At 41.5% G+C, this 13,663-nt stretch overlaps 1 protein-coding gene across 2 annotated transcripts in view; it reads right to left on the bottom strand.

Annotated features, from left to right (window-relative positions):
- The window catches only part of sh2d3ca (SH2 domain containing 3Ca), a 46,478-nt gene extending 36,550 nt beyond the window's left edge, over window positions 1-9,928 (bottom strand). Inside the window, exons 1-4 of one of the 2 annotated variants that reach the window (XM_031855518.1) lie at window positions 9,816-9,928; window positions 8,906-9,187; window positions 8,326-8,779; window positions 4,773-4,812 (exon numbers count right to left, since the gene is read on the bottom strand). In XM_031855518.1, the coding sequence (XP_031711378.1) occupies window positions 4,773-4,812; window positions 8,326-8,779; window positions 8,906-9,187; window positions 9,816-9,834 (795 nt within the window). In that variant the 5' untranslated portion in view covers window positions 9,835-9,928. The remainder of the gene's footprint in view (window positions 1-4,772; window positions 4,813-8,325; window positions 8,780-8,905; window positions 9,188-9,815) is intronic. The other variant, XM_031855520.1, reaches the window with a different exon arrangement.
- Window positions 9,929-13,663: the final 3,735 nt, after the last annotated feature.

Below are 13,663 nucleotides of genomic sequence, written 5' to 3'. Positions count from 1 at the left end.
CTTTACTGTCTTGTTCACCATTACACTGAACCGTCTGTCATGTTCTTTTCCTTTCTTTGCTTCATCCTCACTTTGTTTCCACTGTTGCTTCCCTTTAAACCCTTTTATCTATCTTCCTTTCATTCCTCGCATTCACACCTGTCAGAAAACGTCTGTACAGGTACTCTTTCCACCATTTTTTTTACTTTTACTCTTACCGTTATCCATTCATTGAACCTGTCCTTTCTCTTTTCAGCATTCCCTCAACTCCCTCTCTCTATGCTCTATCGAATCCAGCCTTTCCCCAACCCTTCTTATCACCGTGCTCCTCCCCTCATCTCTCCCTCCTCCTTATCCCGACCTCTCAACACTAGCCGAGCCTCCTCCTTCAAGCTTCCACCACTCTTTGATCTTTGTCTTTCCTTCGCTTCTCTCCTCTTGTCCTTCCCTTCTCCTCCATGGTCATCCCTCCACCTTCCCCTCCTTCCACACATCTATCTGTACATCTCCTCCCCTGCTTGGAGGCGGTCTTCAGTTAAATATTAATTAGTGAGCCCCATCCCGCAGGCTGATAGGGAGCACAATGGAGAATCCCTGCATGTGCCTGCAAGCCTCCCACTAATGAAAGGAGTGTGTGAGCGTGTGTGTGAGAGAGAGAGAGACACACACAGAGAGATTGAAAGAGAGAGAACATAGACAGCGAGAGTGTGAGTGTGTGTGTAAGAGTAAAATGTGTGTAGGTGCATGTGTGTGAGAGATGAAAAGAGACACACCGAGGGCAGATCAAGATTACATGTGCACACACATCATTATGTGTGTCTATGTGTTTGCACACGTGCGTCTCTAAAACAAAGGCCCGGGCTCCGTTGGGGGTTAGCGGGGTGCAGCTAATGATCTGTGTGTGTCCGATTGTCATCAGTTTTTCACAAGGTGGACCCCATTCACCAACTGGTTAATCCGTATTGAACCACCAGATGTGTGTTTCAAAGGCCGTTTGAAACATCAGCCCGCTATAATGATGCAGAGAGAGAGAGAGAGAGAGAGAGAGAGAGAGAGAGAGAGAGAGAGAGAGGGGGGCCTGGTGGAAAACGCTGGGACTTTTGTAGAAAAAAAAATATGAATTTAGGTGTGAAATAGCGCAATTAAAAATCAGCTGTCCTGCTTTAATCGCATTGAAATGACTTAGCCTTACACAAATGTGTTGCTGTAGCAACTAGACACATCTTGAGCGTGAATAAAGCAGTGTGTAATGCTGTTTTAGAGAGATCAATGTGACATTATTCTGTGAGATGTGTGCTGCTTCGTGGCATGGGTGTGCTGACCTTGAATGGGATGGACAAAATAACAGGAAGACTTGAGAGTAATATGGTCCTTCAGTAAATATCACAGCTTTTGTTCGGAGGCTCTGAAGTGTTGATTCAACTCGAGAAATACTCATCGTTTCTGATTGTGTGCTTGGGCCTTTTTGTTAATACAGTTGTATTTATATTTTGCATGTGGTCGAAGGGTTTTTGAGACTTTTCTCTTTATCACATCACATCGTCTTTTACCGTTTTATGACTGGAATACCAGGAGGTCAGACAGCAGCCACTTTATTGTAAATCATAACGACAAAGGCAATTAGACAATGAGCCATTTGAAGTGAAAACCAATTAGCAAAGTGTTGCTGAAAGTCAGCATTTTTTGGCCACACTAGTGTGGCTCGAGGGATGGCGATGGCAGTCGGTCGGTCTGTAAGTCACTCTGGTCCAGATTGAAATATCGCAACAACCTGAATCCTCTCGGACCATCAGCAAGTCAAAGTCTTCCCCTATCCAGTGAAATTATCTCACCATTTACTACAGGAAATCGATTGCCACAAGATTTGTTACAGACATTCATGGTTCCCAGAGGATGAATCCTAAAGCTAACATAAGGATGATGTTCTAATTAGCAAATGTTCGCATATACTAACACAATCAGATCAGATGACAAACATGGCAAACATTACCTGCTAGGATTGTCATTATTGGTTTGGATTTCTACAAAACACTGAAAAATATGTGTAGCAATGGCAAACTGTAATGTCACTCTGAACATTTCACTGCAGGGTATTGTACTGTATGGCATTTTAAGGTATTTCTGTTATTTTGTCAAAGTCAAATGTGACAGATGACTATGTTCCATAATGGCACTGTTGTCTTTTTGTCTTTGGTGACCTAAATAAACAGATTCATGCAAACAATCTAGACGTCAACACGGTGTATGTACTGTACATGTGTGTCTGGGTCTTTGTCAGTCTGGCTGCACGGTGAAGGAATGGTAACTGGAGACTTTCCAGGGGTGTGTTAACGACGGCCAGCCCTGACGGTTTACACCCACTCTCATTTACAGAGGCGCCACATTAATTCATCTGCTGTAATAGTGACACGCACGCATACGCACCCACACGCACCCACAGGGCACTGCCTTTAATTTAAGGCTGCGCAGACACACATACAGATTTAGAAAATTCAAACCATTCGCATAATCAAACATGCAGTATACAGATACACAGCTGAGCCCATTCACACTCAACAGCAGTGTGACTCTTGTGCCAGACGTATGTTAATAAAGCACACATGATCCGAACCCATTCCAACCCCCCCGCCATCCTGCCCCTCCCTTCAGAGTAGTACCAAACCACTTAATAGGACGGTAGACAAAGCAGGGCTGGGCTGCAGGCAAAAACAAACGCACACAGTCATAGAGCCACACACACACACACACCATCCAAAAACAACCTCACACTTAAACTGAGACTGAACATTTTTTATTTCGTGATTTAATGACTCAGTGTCGTCAGGCCTGTTTTATCTCCAACCTCAGCCATTTTAAAACAGCTTTATACATCTTACACTAAAAGTAATAAAAACAAAAACAGCAGATATTGCTTGACCAGCCGTGCGTCAACATGAACAATTGATGACGATAGATATTTTATGATAAAACCTAAAAGATAAATAACTTGTCCTGAATGCTTCGGGGCTTTTCTTACTGATTGCTTATTTTCTTTGAGCATACTGACATCGGATCGGTTTGTCTCTCTCTCCGTCTCACCTTGTCTTGCTTTCATTTCATGCATGTGTGGGTGTGCGTGTGTGTGTGAGAGAGTAAATAAGTGTACGTGCACTGGGGGAGAGTCACTGGCCTGGTCTTTTCCGTTATAACAGGGAACACTGAGGCCAACTCCTGATTTAAACATCAGTTGTCATAAATGTTTCAGGGCAAGTGGAAGGAGATGGAGGGATTGCTGGCAGCTTTCAGGGAGTGGGGCGGTGGGTGGTGGTGGCGGGGGGAGGGTGTTATGGTGTTTGAGAGCAAGGACATACAAGGAAATAGGAAACAAATTTGGGTGACAAAACATGTGTGAGGATTCGAAAAAAGGTTGGGGCTTAAGGCAGAAAACGATGATCCTACTTCCCCTCTGACATGTCATCTAATATCACATGCATGAAACATTATAAAATGAATGTTAAAAGCAGTCACATGTCAAGCTTATTTAAAATTGAAAAACTTCAGAATCAAAAAAAGTCCAGTGTTTTCTCTCTGTCAGCATGAAGCTAGCACTAATGGTATTCAGTACTAGACACAAGGTGTCCTATATTATAAGTAGACCCACAGTGTTTTACAGTGGAGGTGGGTCACCTCGCCTGAAATCAAGACCGCTTCACTGACATCATGAAAAATGAATACACCTTTATGAAATAAAACATTTAAGAGCAGAGGCAGTACTTCGGACAGAGTTGGTCAGACCTTCATCTTCTAAGTAAATTGATGAATACAACAGTAAACACCTCTATGCAATTTATAAAAAGGTTTTTTTTGGAGCTATAAAAGCTTTCAGTTAACATCAGTTCTGTTCATAAACACAGCAGTAAAACAAGCCTACTACTTCTCATTTATAAGAACTCTTGGAGGTTTACATGCTGCTGTTCCGCGGTGTGGTGGGGTTTAACTGTGTGCTGTGATCAGAGGAAGTTGGATATATTTGTTTGACAAAATGAATACAGGTCGGGGTCATAGGAGACGGCTTTTACCACTTGCCTGTGATAGAAAATCAATAGAAAAACTGATCCAGCTCAACACTTCACTTCCCCTCTCTCTTTTTCATCCTTCATTCCTTCCTTGAGCTTCACTTTCATGACTCTCACCTCCCACTTTTGCTCTCAGTTTGAAATCCAATATCTCTTTTTAATGTGTGTTTGTGGTATACAGGATGCATGAATCCCTATCACCCATCTCCAAGGTCATGAAACAGCTTCCCGTGCTCTCTGATCCACGAGGAGTTCACATCTCCAGCGTACTGCCCCACCTACTGGCTGCAGCACAGACTGCTCGCTGTATGAGCGCTGCCTCGCTCCAGATTCAATTAGCTGAATGGCAGACTGAATCTGGCTAAATGCAGAGTGAGCCTGCTGAAATGAGCGTATAACTGTTGAAGACTAAGGGCTAATAATCAGCCACAATTACATCTGAGAGCTCACATTAAAGAAAATCTAATTCAATACTGTGGGAGTGAGGAGGAAATTGAAACTGAATTGCTGTTGGAGGCTGAAAGAAATACTACTCATATCTACTGGCATCTCAGGCATTACATGTGTCTGCATGTGTGTCACTGATAGAGAACAGACCTTGTCTCATGGCGCGAGCAAGATTTATGTGGGAAAATATTCAATTACACACACACACACACACACACATCTGTACGATCATACCACATAGACTGAAGAGGACAAGACAAGGGCAGAGACACCTTGACTGAGCAGACTTACCTGCACATATTCCACCTGGCTCTCTGCTGGCTCCATGTGGCTGAAGAAAAACAGACGAAGAAAAACAAACGGGAAATGTTAGGCAACTTGATAAGAGAAAAGAACATTTCTGACAGACACACACATGTGTCTGTGTTTGATATGGTCTTGTAACAGGTGCAGTGCATGTTATCCCCGTATTCCCATGACCCACTTCTGCAGCGGCCTCTCCAGTGAGTAAAATATTGTTGCAGGCCAGCTTCATGGAGAACGGGCAGATAACAAACCCCACCGAGCATCTAAGGTTGCCAAATATGGAGCTGGCCTCTCAAATCTCGCAGGCGCAATAACTCACACGTTTACACTCATGATGCATCCGGATCATGTGTCAGAACCCCGCTGCACTGGAGTCTAGGGAGCCATGCTGTGGGTACTTTGTGATACGGAGCGAGCGCGAGCTAAAGGGGTAATTACACTCGCAGACAAGTTTTAAGATCAATCACTCAGCGCAGCTCGAAACTGCACGATGGGTCTCAAAGGGCCCAGAGCAAAGCCGTGTTACACATGACCACAGAGAGGCCAGATCAAAGGGTCCCATCATGGCGGCGGGCTTGGGAATGTTAACAGGTCCCATGACAGAGGAGCTCTACATTCCCTTCATAAACTGTCCTGTGCCTAAATTTATAAAAAAAATGGTTGTACAAATGTACAATATTTTCCCATCATTTGCACTGACAATAACATCAACATGTATCCAGAGAAGAATGTGAGCTGTAAATGGAAAAAACATACCAATCATGCATCAGGCTTTGAAAACAAACAACACCCCAAACCTAGATTACACAAAGGCCATCTAGCTCCATACAGTAGAGCTGGTCAAGCAGCGGTGGTTCAAACACTTACGGACATAACTTGTGTTCATACTTTGAAATGATAGAAAATGATTTAAACCATTCTTGCAAATCAGATTTGGATTAATAATAAGCATTTTAGATGCAGAACCCCACTTCTCCACATAATCCTTTGCAAATCCCCTTGCAGTTATTTGATTACTGCGGTAAGGCGATCTTTATTTCGTTTCTAAATAATTGATCAAACAAACAAAAAAAGCCCAGCAATCATTTAGTTTACTAAAGGGGCGATGTGAAACACGTTCATGCTTGATGTAATTGAACTTATCACACATAATACGTGCTTGATATTATCTACTTTGTAAACTTGAAGCTGATATTTTATTTGACTTTTATTTACTTAATATTGAAACTCTTTTGCAATCCTACTACGGTCTACTCTGTGCAGGCAGCAGCCACATCCGACTCAAGCATGTACAGAGGTTGTCATATGTTGTAAACTGTAAAGCCTGACACAAACTTGTGATGTTGTGCTATATAATTCAAATTCAATTGAAATTGGCTTTGACTAAGGCTGCAATTAATAAACATTTTCATTATGAACAAATTTGCAGGTTATTTTCTTGATGAATCAATGAACAGTTTAGTCTATTAAATGTCATAAAGAAGTGAAACATGTTCATCGCAATGTCAGAGAATTAAAAGTAATGTATTGAAATAGTATGTTTTATCTGACCGAAGTTCCACTACCAAAAGATGTGAGTTTAATGTCACATATGACAGCGAAAAGCATCAAATCCTCACATTTGAAATACTGAAACTGGTGAATGTTTGGCATTTTTGCTTGAAAACGAACTGAAATGATTGATCTGGTGCTGATGAAGTTTCTGTTGATCGATTAATCCAGTAATCGACTAATGGTGGGGCATCTCCCTGTTCATCCAATTCTATAATTGGGGCCCAACAAAGGAGTTCACGTGCACAGGCAAAACATGCAAAATTCATAATGATGCCAGCTGAACAGACTATCCCAGAGACATCAAGACAGCCATATCTAACCAGTAACTGACACTGTCTGAGAATAAATTAATAAGGTATTCCAAAAAAAAAGCAGACCGAGTCAGGCATGGGAGAGCTGCAGGAGAGGGACTTGGACAGCAGGCTGACAGACTGAAGGACTTGTGATTTAGAGCTGAACAGGCAAGAAATATCTCTGATGTGACCTCCACCGTACAGCCGTATTTCCCACGGTTCCTGGGCTGAACTAATGGGCTGATGCTGCACGCTCGCACGTGCATGCCCCATGCATACCAGCACAACTGCAGCCACGCATGCATGCACACACACACACACACACACACACGCACGAGCGCGCGCGCGCAGACCGCGGTGTAAATCCCACTGTAACACGATACACGCACGCACTCTGCTGTCATGCGTGGAATTTTGGAGGCGGGGAGACCTCGGCATGTCACGGTGAAAGCAGCGAGAAAAACGCAATGTGCTCTGCTGAGAGGAGGAGTTACACGATTTTTTATTCTCTCATCAAACTCTCCAATAAAGTTCTGAGTTTGTTGATGAATCCACTTCAACGTCATAATAACGCACACAATGAGCTGCGCTCAAAGAAAGCTCGTTCGTGTTAGTCTCCTGTAACAAATCAATGTGAAATAAAAAAAACAACAACATCAGATCAACAGTGCGGCAAAGAATCAATATCACTTGCTGCCTTTAAAAAGTGAAGTAATGAATCCTGTTATGGTCTCACCTCACACCCATCGCCTGAGGCAAGTCCTGTTCACAGCCAAGATAACACGAACTGTGAACTGTCCAACTTCTCCAGTGGGTCCACGCGCAGGTAAAAGAAACAAACCGCTTTGCGCCCCCTGGCTTACGCACAGAGCATGAACGGAATAAAAGTGTGCTGAGGCTCCCCTTGTGACCCACAGTTCCTTCACTCACAGCAATGTGACTGTATTGTGTGGTAATGTTACTTAACATATTACTTTAGTGACATGCAACATGTACAGTGGCCTATATGCTTGAGTTAATATGCCAAAAATAACAATGTTAAAATGCTTCATTACAAGTAAAAGCCCTTAATTGAAAGTACAGTATTCTCAGCAAAATCTACTCAGTTAAAATAAAAAGTACTGTTTCTGCAGAGCAAATGGCCTCTGGTACTTATATATGATCAAGCTTTATTAATTTGACCAGCTTTTTGTAAGGGGTCACAAACTAATTGGCTGGGAAACACCGGTTTATTCTTGAACACAGTGTTGTATTTTTTAAAAATGATGGCAAGTAACATACAATGGAAATATGAAACTTTAGTTCAGTAAAGAACTTGAGTACTTGTTTCCAGCCCTGACTTTGACACACCCTCCTCAAGACAGGGCCTCTAGATGAGGTAGCAATACAGGAGCCACCTTAAGACCTCTATCAGGTCTGTTAATACAGCGCTTTAGTGCAAACCAGCTGACACACCTCTTTTCCCAGTTTCCCACATTGGAAATATAACACATAGCTTACAAAGGGTTCATAGATTCATTAGTGACTCAAGTGTAGACTTTCTTTTTTCTGACCTTTGCTTAGTTTTATTAAAACTTTCCTGAGCCAGATAATAGCCAACCAGTAATTGTTCCTCCTTCAATGACTTTATTGTCCAAGAAGAACAACAGGAAGGTAAATGAGCTGTTGGCATAAGAAAGAAAGATAATCACCTGTAAATGCAGTCAGAATTTGGGTTTCCTTCCGTCACATCTCTGCTCTCTGCCTCCACCTTTGGGTCCGGTGCAGGCCCGGAGTCTAACTCATCCTTTTCCTGTGTCTGATCATCTCCCCGGCTGAGTGGAGGTGAAAAAGTCTCCTTAGGGTTCAAGTTCTGCTTGTCACAAGTCTCTGGTTGGAGTGCAGCTGTTGAGCCACCAGATGGCGACATGGCAGAGATGGTGTTTGTGACACTAGTTCCGCCTGTAGGTTCAGGCTGGGTCTTGGGATCAGTGAGGGAGCCTTTGCAGAGCCCAGTGTCAGCTTTAGCTCCAGCTTCATCTCCAGACACTTTGGATGAGGCTGCTGTGGGCCTTCGGGACACACATTGGTCCCCCGCAGGTCGCTGGCTTTGACTTCTGCCGATGCTGCTCTTGTCTTTACTCTTCTTATTGCTGCTGGGGCCTCCTAGAGAAATCAGAAATGGACGTCTTAGTATTCTCACAGGGATTGTTGTCCTGTTTCTCAAAAAAGGCGTTTGCCAGCCTGAAAGAGTTATCCCGTAAGTGTTGTTCGTAACTTCTGCTGCCTTACCTTTCTTGTCTTTCATCCTCCTCAGAAGCCGTGGCAGCGTACCCATGTGTGTGTAGCTCTCACTGGAGCGGACGTAGCTGGCAGTGCGAGGACGCATGGTGCCCATGTCGTCCATCGTCTCGACAACTGGATCCAGGAGTGACAGTGCAGTGGCCCCGGCGCAGTCAGTGCCATCTCCAGGCACACATCCGGCTCCAGACTTGGAAGGAGAGGACTTGGACTCCGATTTCTCGGTGGAACGGCGAAAAGAGAGGTTGGTGAGGCTACCAAACCACTTGAAGCCTTGAGACGGGAACAGTTAGAAAAGAAGAGGAAATGCTCATAATGTGGCAACAAATCATATGTTGAGATATGGCGATACACATATTTTGTCGTCTAAAGCAGTAATAACAAGCACATACTAATTCAACTTTCTCAGAAAATCTGATTATTTTGCACTAAAGTTCTCAATTAAAGCAATCTATGAATGCAACTTCAATAATAAAACAAAATGTCTCTGCTCCGTTGTTTCAGCAAAATTCCCCTTTGTAGAGCTAGTGTTTCGATTGTGTTGCTGTACAGATGAGATGAAGTGGGACGTCTGTGCGGATGGATGCATAAGGTCCTGCTTGGTTGTCCCTGTGTGTCGACATCAGCAGTCATGCACATGTTTTGTTATTTATATAAAGGCCTGCTTTTACAAAGCTGTAAATAATTCAACAATCATATAGTGCATATAAATTAAATACAATAAACTGAAAGCCAAAGCAGGTCCAACATCTCTTCATTTCTGTACACGTCTTCCTTTCTCAATAGAAATCATTTTAGCTGCAAGTTGATTTTTGCATGTCATCATTATCGCCAAAATGTTACAAAACTGATATGACATATGACACACACACACACACACATTCACACACACAATACTCACTTAGTTTCCGTATGCTCATGATGTGACTGCAGTGTGAGTATAAGATCGGCTGCAGGTGGTTGACAGATGGACCATCTGAGAGGAGCTGCAGAACAACAGATAAAAGAGACCCAGATAGGGGAGGATAACTTGTTGAGGCGGAGAAACCGCAGTTCCTCCCTGCGAACTGTTTTGCATGTGTGACAGAGACAAAACTGAGAGATGAGAGGCAGCGACAGGGGCAGGGCAGACTGTGACACTTCCTGTGTGAAGCTGAAACGACCAATGGCAAGAGGAAATGAAAAGATGAGATGAGATGACAGGGGTTGAAAGCATAAAATAAGAATATGAATATATGAAACGTGTGAGTGTGCCCTCTGACCCTGTGAATGAAAAGGTGACAGAAAGAGTGGTGATGGAAACTGGGACCGGTGTTTAAAAACAGAAGTGCTGATTGGTCACTTTTGTCCCATTGAAAGTGAAATAAGTAAATAACTATCACCTTTGATACCACTGATTATTTGAAGCTCATCTTCGCAGTGCAGTTTATATACATATAGTTAATGTTTGATAGGGGTGAGATTCTGTAATCTCTCTGCTGCACACTTGATTAAGACACCTCCTCACCTTGAGAGAAAATAAATGATTCAATCAAAAGTGAAAGAATGTTTATGTGGTAATCGGGACCTGTTGTTGTTTGTCAGCACATCTCAGATCAATGCAGGACGTTCTGCAGAGCACCTGGGATTTGAATTAGATGTGTATGAGTCACACCAGGTACTAATGCATTGAGGACATGTGTCTTGTTCTTTTACTTCAGGTAGCACTGATGTGTAAGCCGCTTGCTTTTTCCACAGGATGGAAGTGTTGCAATGACAGCTATATTTGGGAGATCATCTTAGATTCCTGATGTAAGGGTGGTGTGTTAGAGCTGGTGTGTCATTCAGCATTATCAAGTTGAAAGTTCAATTATGTTTGATTAAATTAGACTGACTTTTGGTTATGTGTATAAAATGGTGCAAAAGACATGTAGAATATTCCAATTTGATGGAAAAGTTCAGTTATATGTTTTTTTTTTTAGACTGTCCATTACCTGACAGGTAACGTTGTCATGCAAATAATGACTAGCAAAGCAAAATGGTATGAAACCAGAAACCAGAGTTTGCATCCTGTTCCCCTCAGCATTCAACAATGGTTTCTTTTAACCTCAATCTGTTCTTTGTTTTTGTCACTTTGCTCACTTTGCATGTTAAATTCCAGGACGGCTTCAATAACATGACTTTTGCATAAGATAGATAAATGTTCTAAAGTGAGAAGGAGTAGTTTTTTTTTTATCCTTCTTCCCCTTTCTTCAAAGATAATGAAAAAATAAAATACAACATTTATTATGAAAAGGCATGCCTTTAAAACAGAACTGATCACAATATTGCTTTGTTGTCGTTTGTTTTTTTCCTTCTCCTATTTGTTTATTCTTTTAAATTATTCCCCATATTCAATAGTTTATATAATTTAAGAATAATGAAGAGGCAAACTCCACAAATGCAAAACAATTATATTTTCTATTTAATTTGGACATTTTATGTAGTGTGTGAAGTTCTTTAAAAAGAATGCATGACATGGTAAATTCACATCAGGGAGATCAGTGAATCTCACAGTAGTATAATGTAAACTAGTCTATATGGTGTCTTGTGTCAGCCATATGCCTTCATGGGCTTTCACTTCCTTCTGACTTTTGGGCGTGCAGCTTCTGCAACGATGCTTTTTGTCTTCCTGTCACGACCAAACCAGTAAATATGTAGCCCTGAAACTGTGTAGTGTGAAGGCGTATAACAGAGGTAAATACACTATGAAGCAAAATGAAACTCCAGCACATCTGAAATATCTAAACTGTCCTTCATTACTAAAGACAATATCAGCAGCTGAAACTGGAGGTAATTCTACAATTGTAACATATTTATTTTATTGTTGTTTATTTTCCTCCATTTTCCACCCAAAGGTGCACTGAAGGTACTAGTTCACATTTTACTGCTCACTTGTTTTATCATCAGATTGTCTGGTTTTATTGTGTCAACAAAACTAAAGGTCACTTTTAACGTGTTACTCAAAACACTCTTCAAATGCACATGTGTATCCTCAACCAAAGAGCTCTAGAAGTCTACCCACAAAGAGGAACTGTGGTGAGTTCATACAGAAACCGTTAGAGATCATTAGCTTCTGTTTGAACCCCATGCAATCATTTGTGTGTCTTAAAGTGTGTTGTTGTGAAGCCATATTTGTCTGTCCCTCGGGGTAATGACTTGTTCAGGACAAGGTCCTCTTAGGGGATAAGGTCCAATGGGACACCTGGTTTTGGTTCAGCCTACAGACTCCACCAAATGAGCATGACTCTGTAATGCACCAGTATGGAGGTGGATGGGGTAAAGTAGTATTATGATACAGTGTGGTAAACACAAACACACAAACATGAGAGCACACACACACACTGAACCTGGAGTAATGGGGGGGACTTTCATTTTGGGCTTCGTGTCCCTACCATTTTTTTTCCACAGAAGTAATTTGTTAGAGTGAATGACTGTGTGTTTGTGTTGTGTTTGTGTTGTGCCTGTGTGTGTGCAATTCTTTAATTTCACCTTGATGAAAAACAAGACTTCAATAATTCAGCTCTCTGCCTCCTCATACGATGACAAATATCCGTCGCTTTGACCCGAGGCGACGCTGAGACACACCGCCGAGTGAGAGACGGACAAAACTGAAACCTTATTTACACAAAAATAGAAAAGCTGTCAGCCTGACTTAGGTCCCTGCACATGTCGCTTTATTTATATATATAAAACTTTATTTCCAACATTTCTTACCACAAGTATAAATATCAAGACAATTCTGATCCTTCATCATTTCATAACACATCCTAATAACAGTAATTATAGTACCAAATATTACACAATTGTTTCTCTAGCCCCTTAAGAAACATAATATAAAAGCTATACAGGACTACTATGTACAGTGTACTAACATGTTTATGTTCCTTAATAGGCTGTAGTAATACTTGTTATTCTTGCTTATTGATTATATAGGGTTATTTATGAGTTTGATATTTCTGCATAGGAATAAAGGAACCGATAGATAATACGCATCTAATAGATGTAAGGTAACTATCTTCCTTTTTTATCATAATAATGTCAGAAATAGAACATACACATGATTCTATCTTATTAATGAAGACATTTACACCTTTTACAAACCCTACAGTGTAGCCTAAAAAACAGAAAAAACATGGTTTTATGATTTTTCCGCAATATGTTCCGTATCTGCTGTACATTACTGTGCAATACAGGTCGTGTGTTTCGATAAATTCACAAAATCATTCTCTCTGACGTTACTGCAAGATCAACCGAGTTACAAGTCTTTATTAGAATGTGATTGTGAACTTTGGTATGATCCTGTTGTTGTCAGCTTTCGGCTGGAGGATCAATGACAACTGCTCACTTTGATTTACTGAGGACACTCTGAATGCTGTAGTCAGCTGCAGTGTACAACAATGCAAAAAATAACAACAACTCCATTACAGTAAAAGTCCTCCGATATTTAAAAGTGCAGAATATTATCAGTAAAATTGTTACTGATGCAATAACGTGTATGAAGCATTTCAGCGTTGTAAATAAAGTTTAACTGCGTTAAATACTGTTGTGCTACATAACCTATAAAATGTATCATATTTGATAAACTACAGTAATCAGATGAGGGTTTGAAACAAAAGCACGACAGAAAAAGAGAGAAATGTTTTGAAAGTGAAAGAATGAAAGTCACAGCTGCTGCTATACAACTGAACATTGTCCTTGTGTTGTCCCCAGAGACTGAGGACAACAGTT

This window comes from Anarrhichthys ocellatus, unplaced genomic scaffold (assembly GCF_004355925.1).
Source record: "Anarrhichthys ocellatus isolate YVR2014 unplaced genomic scaffold, GSC_Weel_1.0 scaffold16, whole genome shotgun sequence".
Lineage (NCBI taxonomy): Eukaryota > Metazoa > Chordata > Actinopteri > Perciformes > Anarhichadidae > Anarrhichthys > Anarrhichthys ocellatus.
The sequence above is the reverse complement of the archived record's forward strand: the minus strand, read 5'-3'. Positions and strand labels throughout refer to the sequence as shown.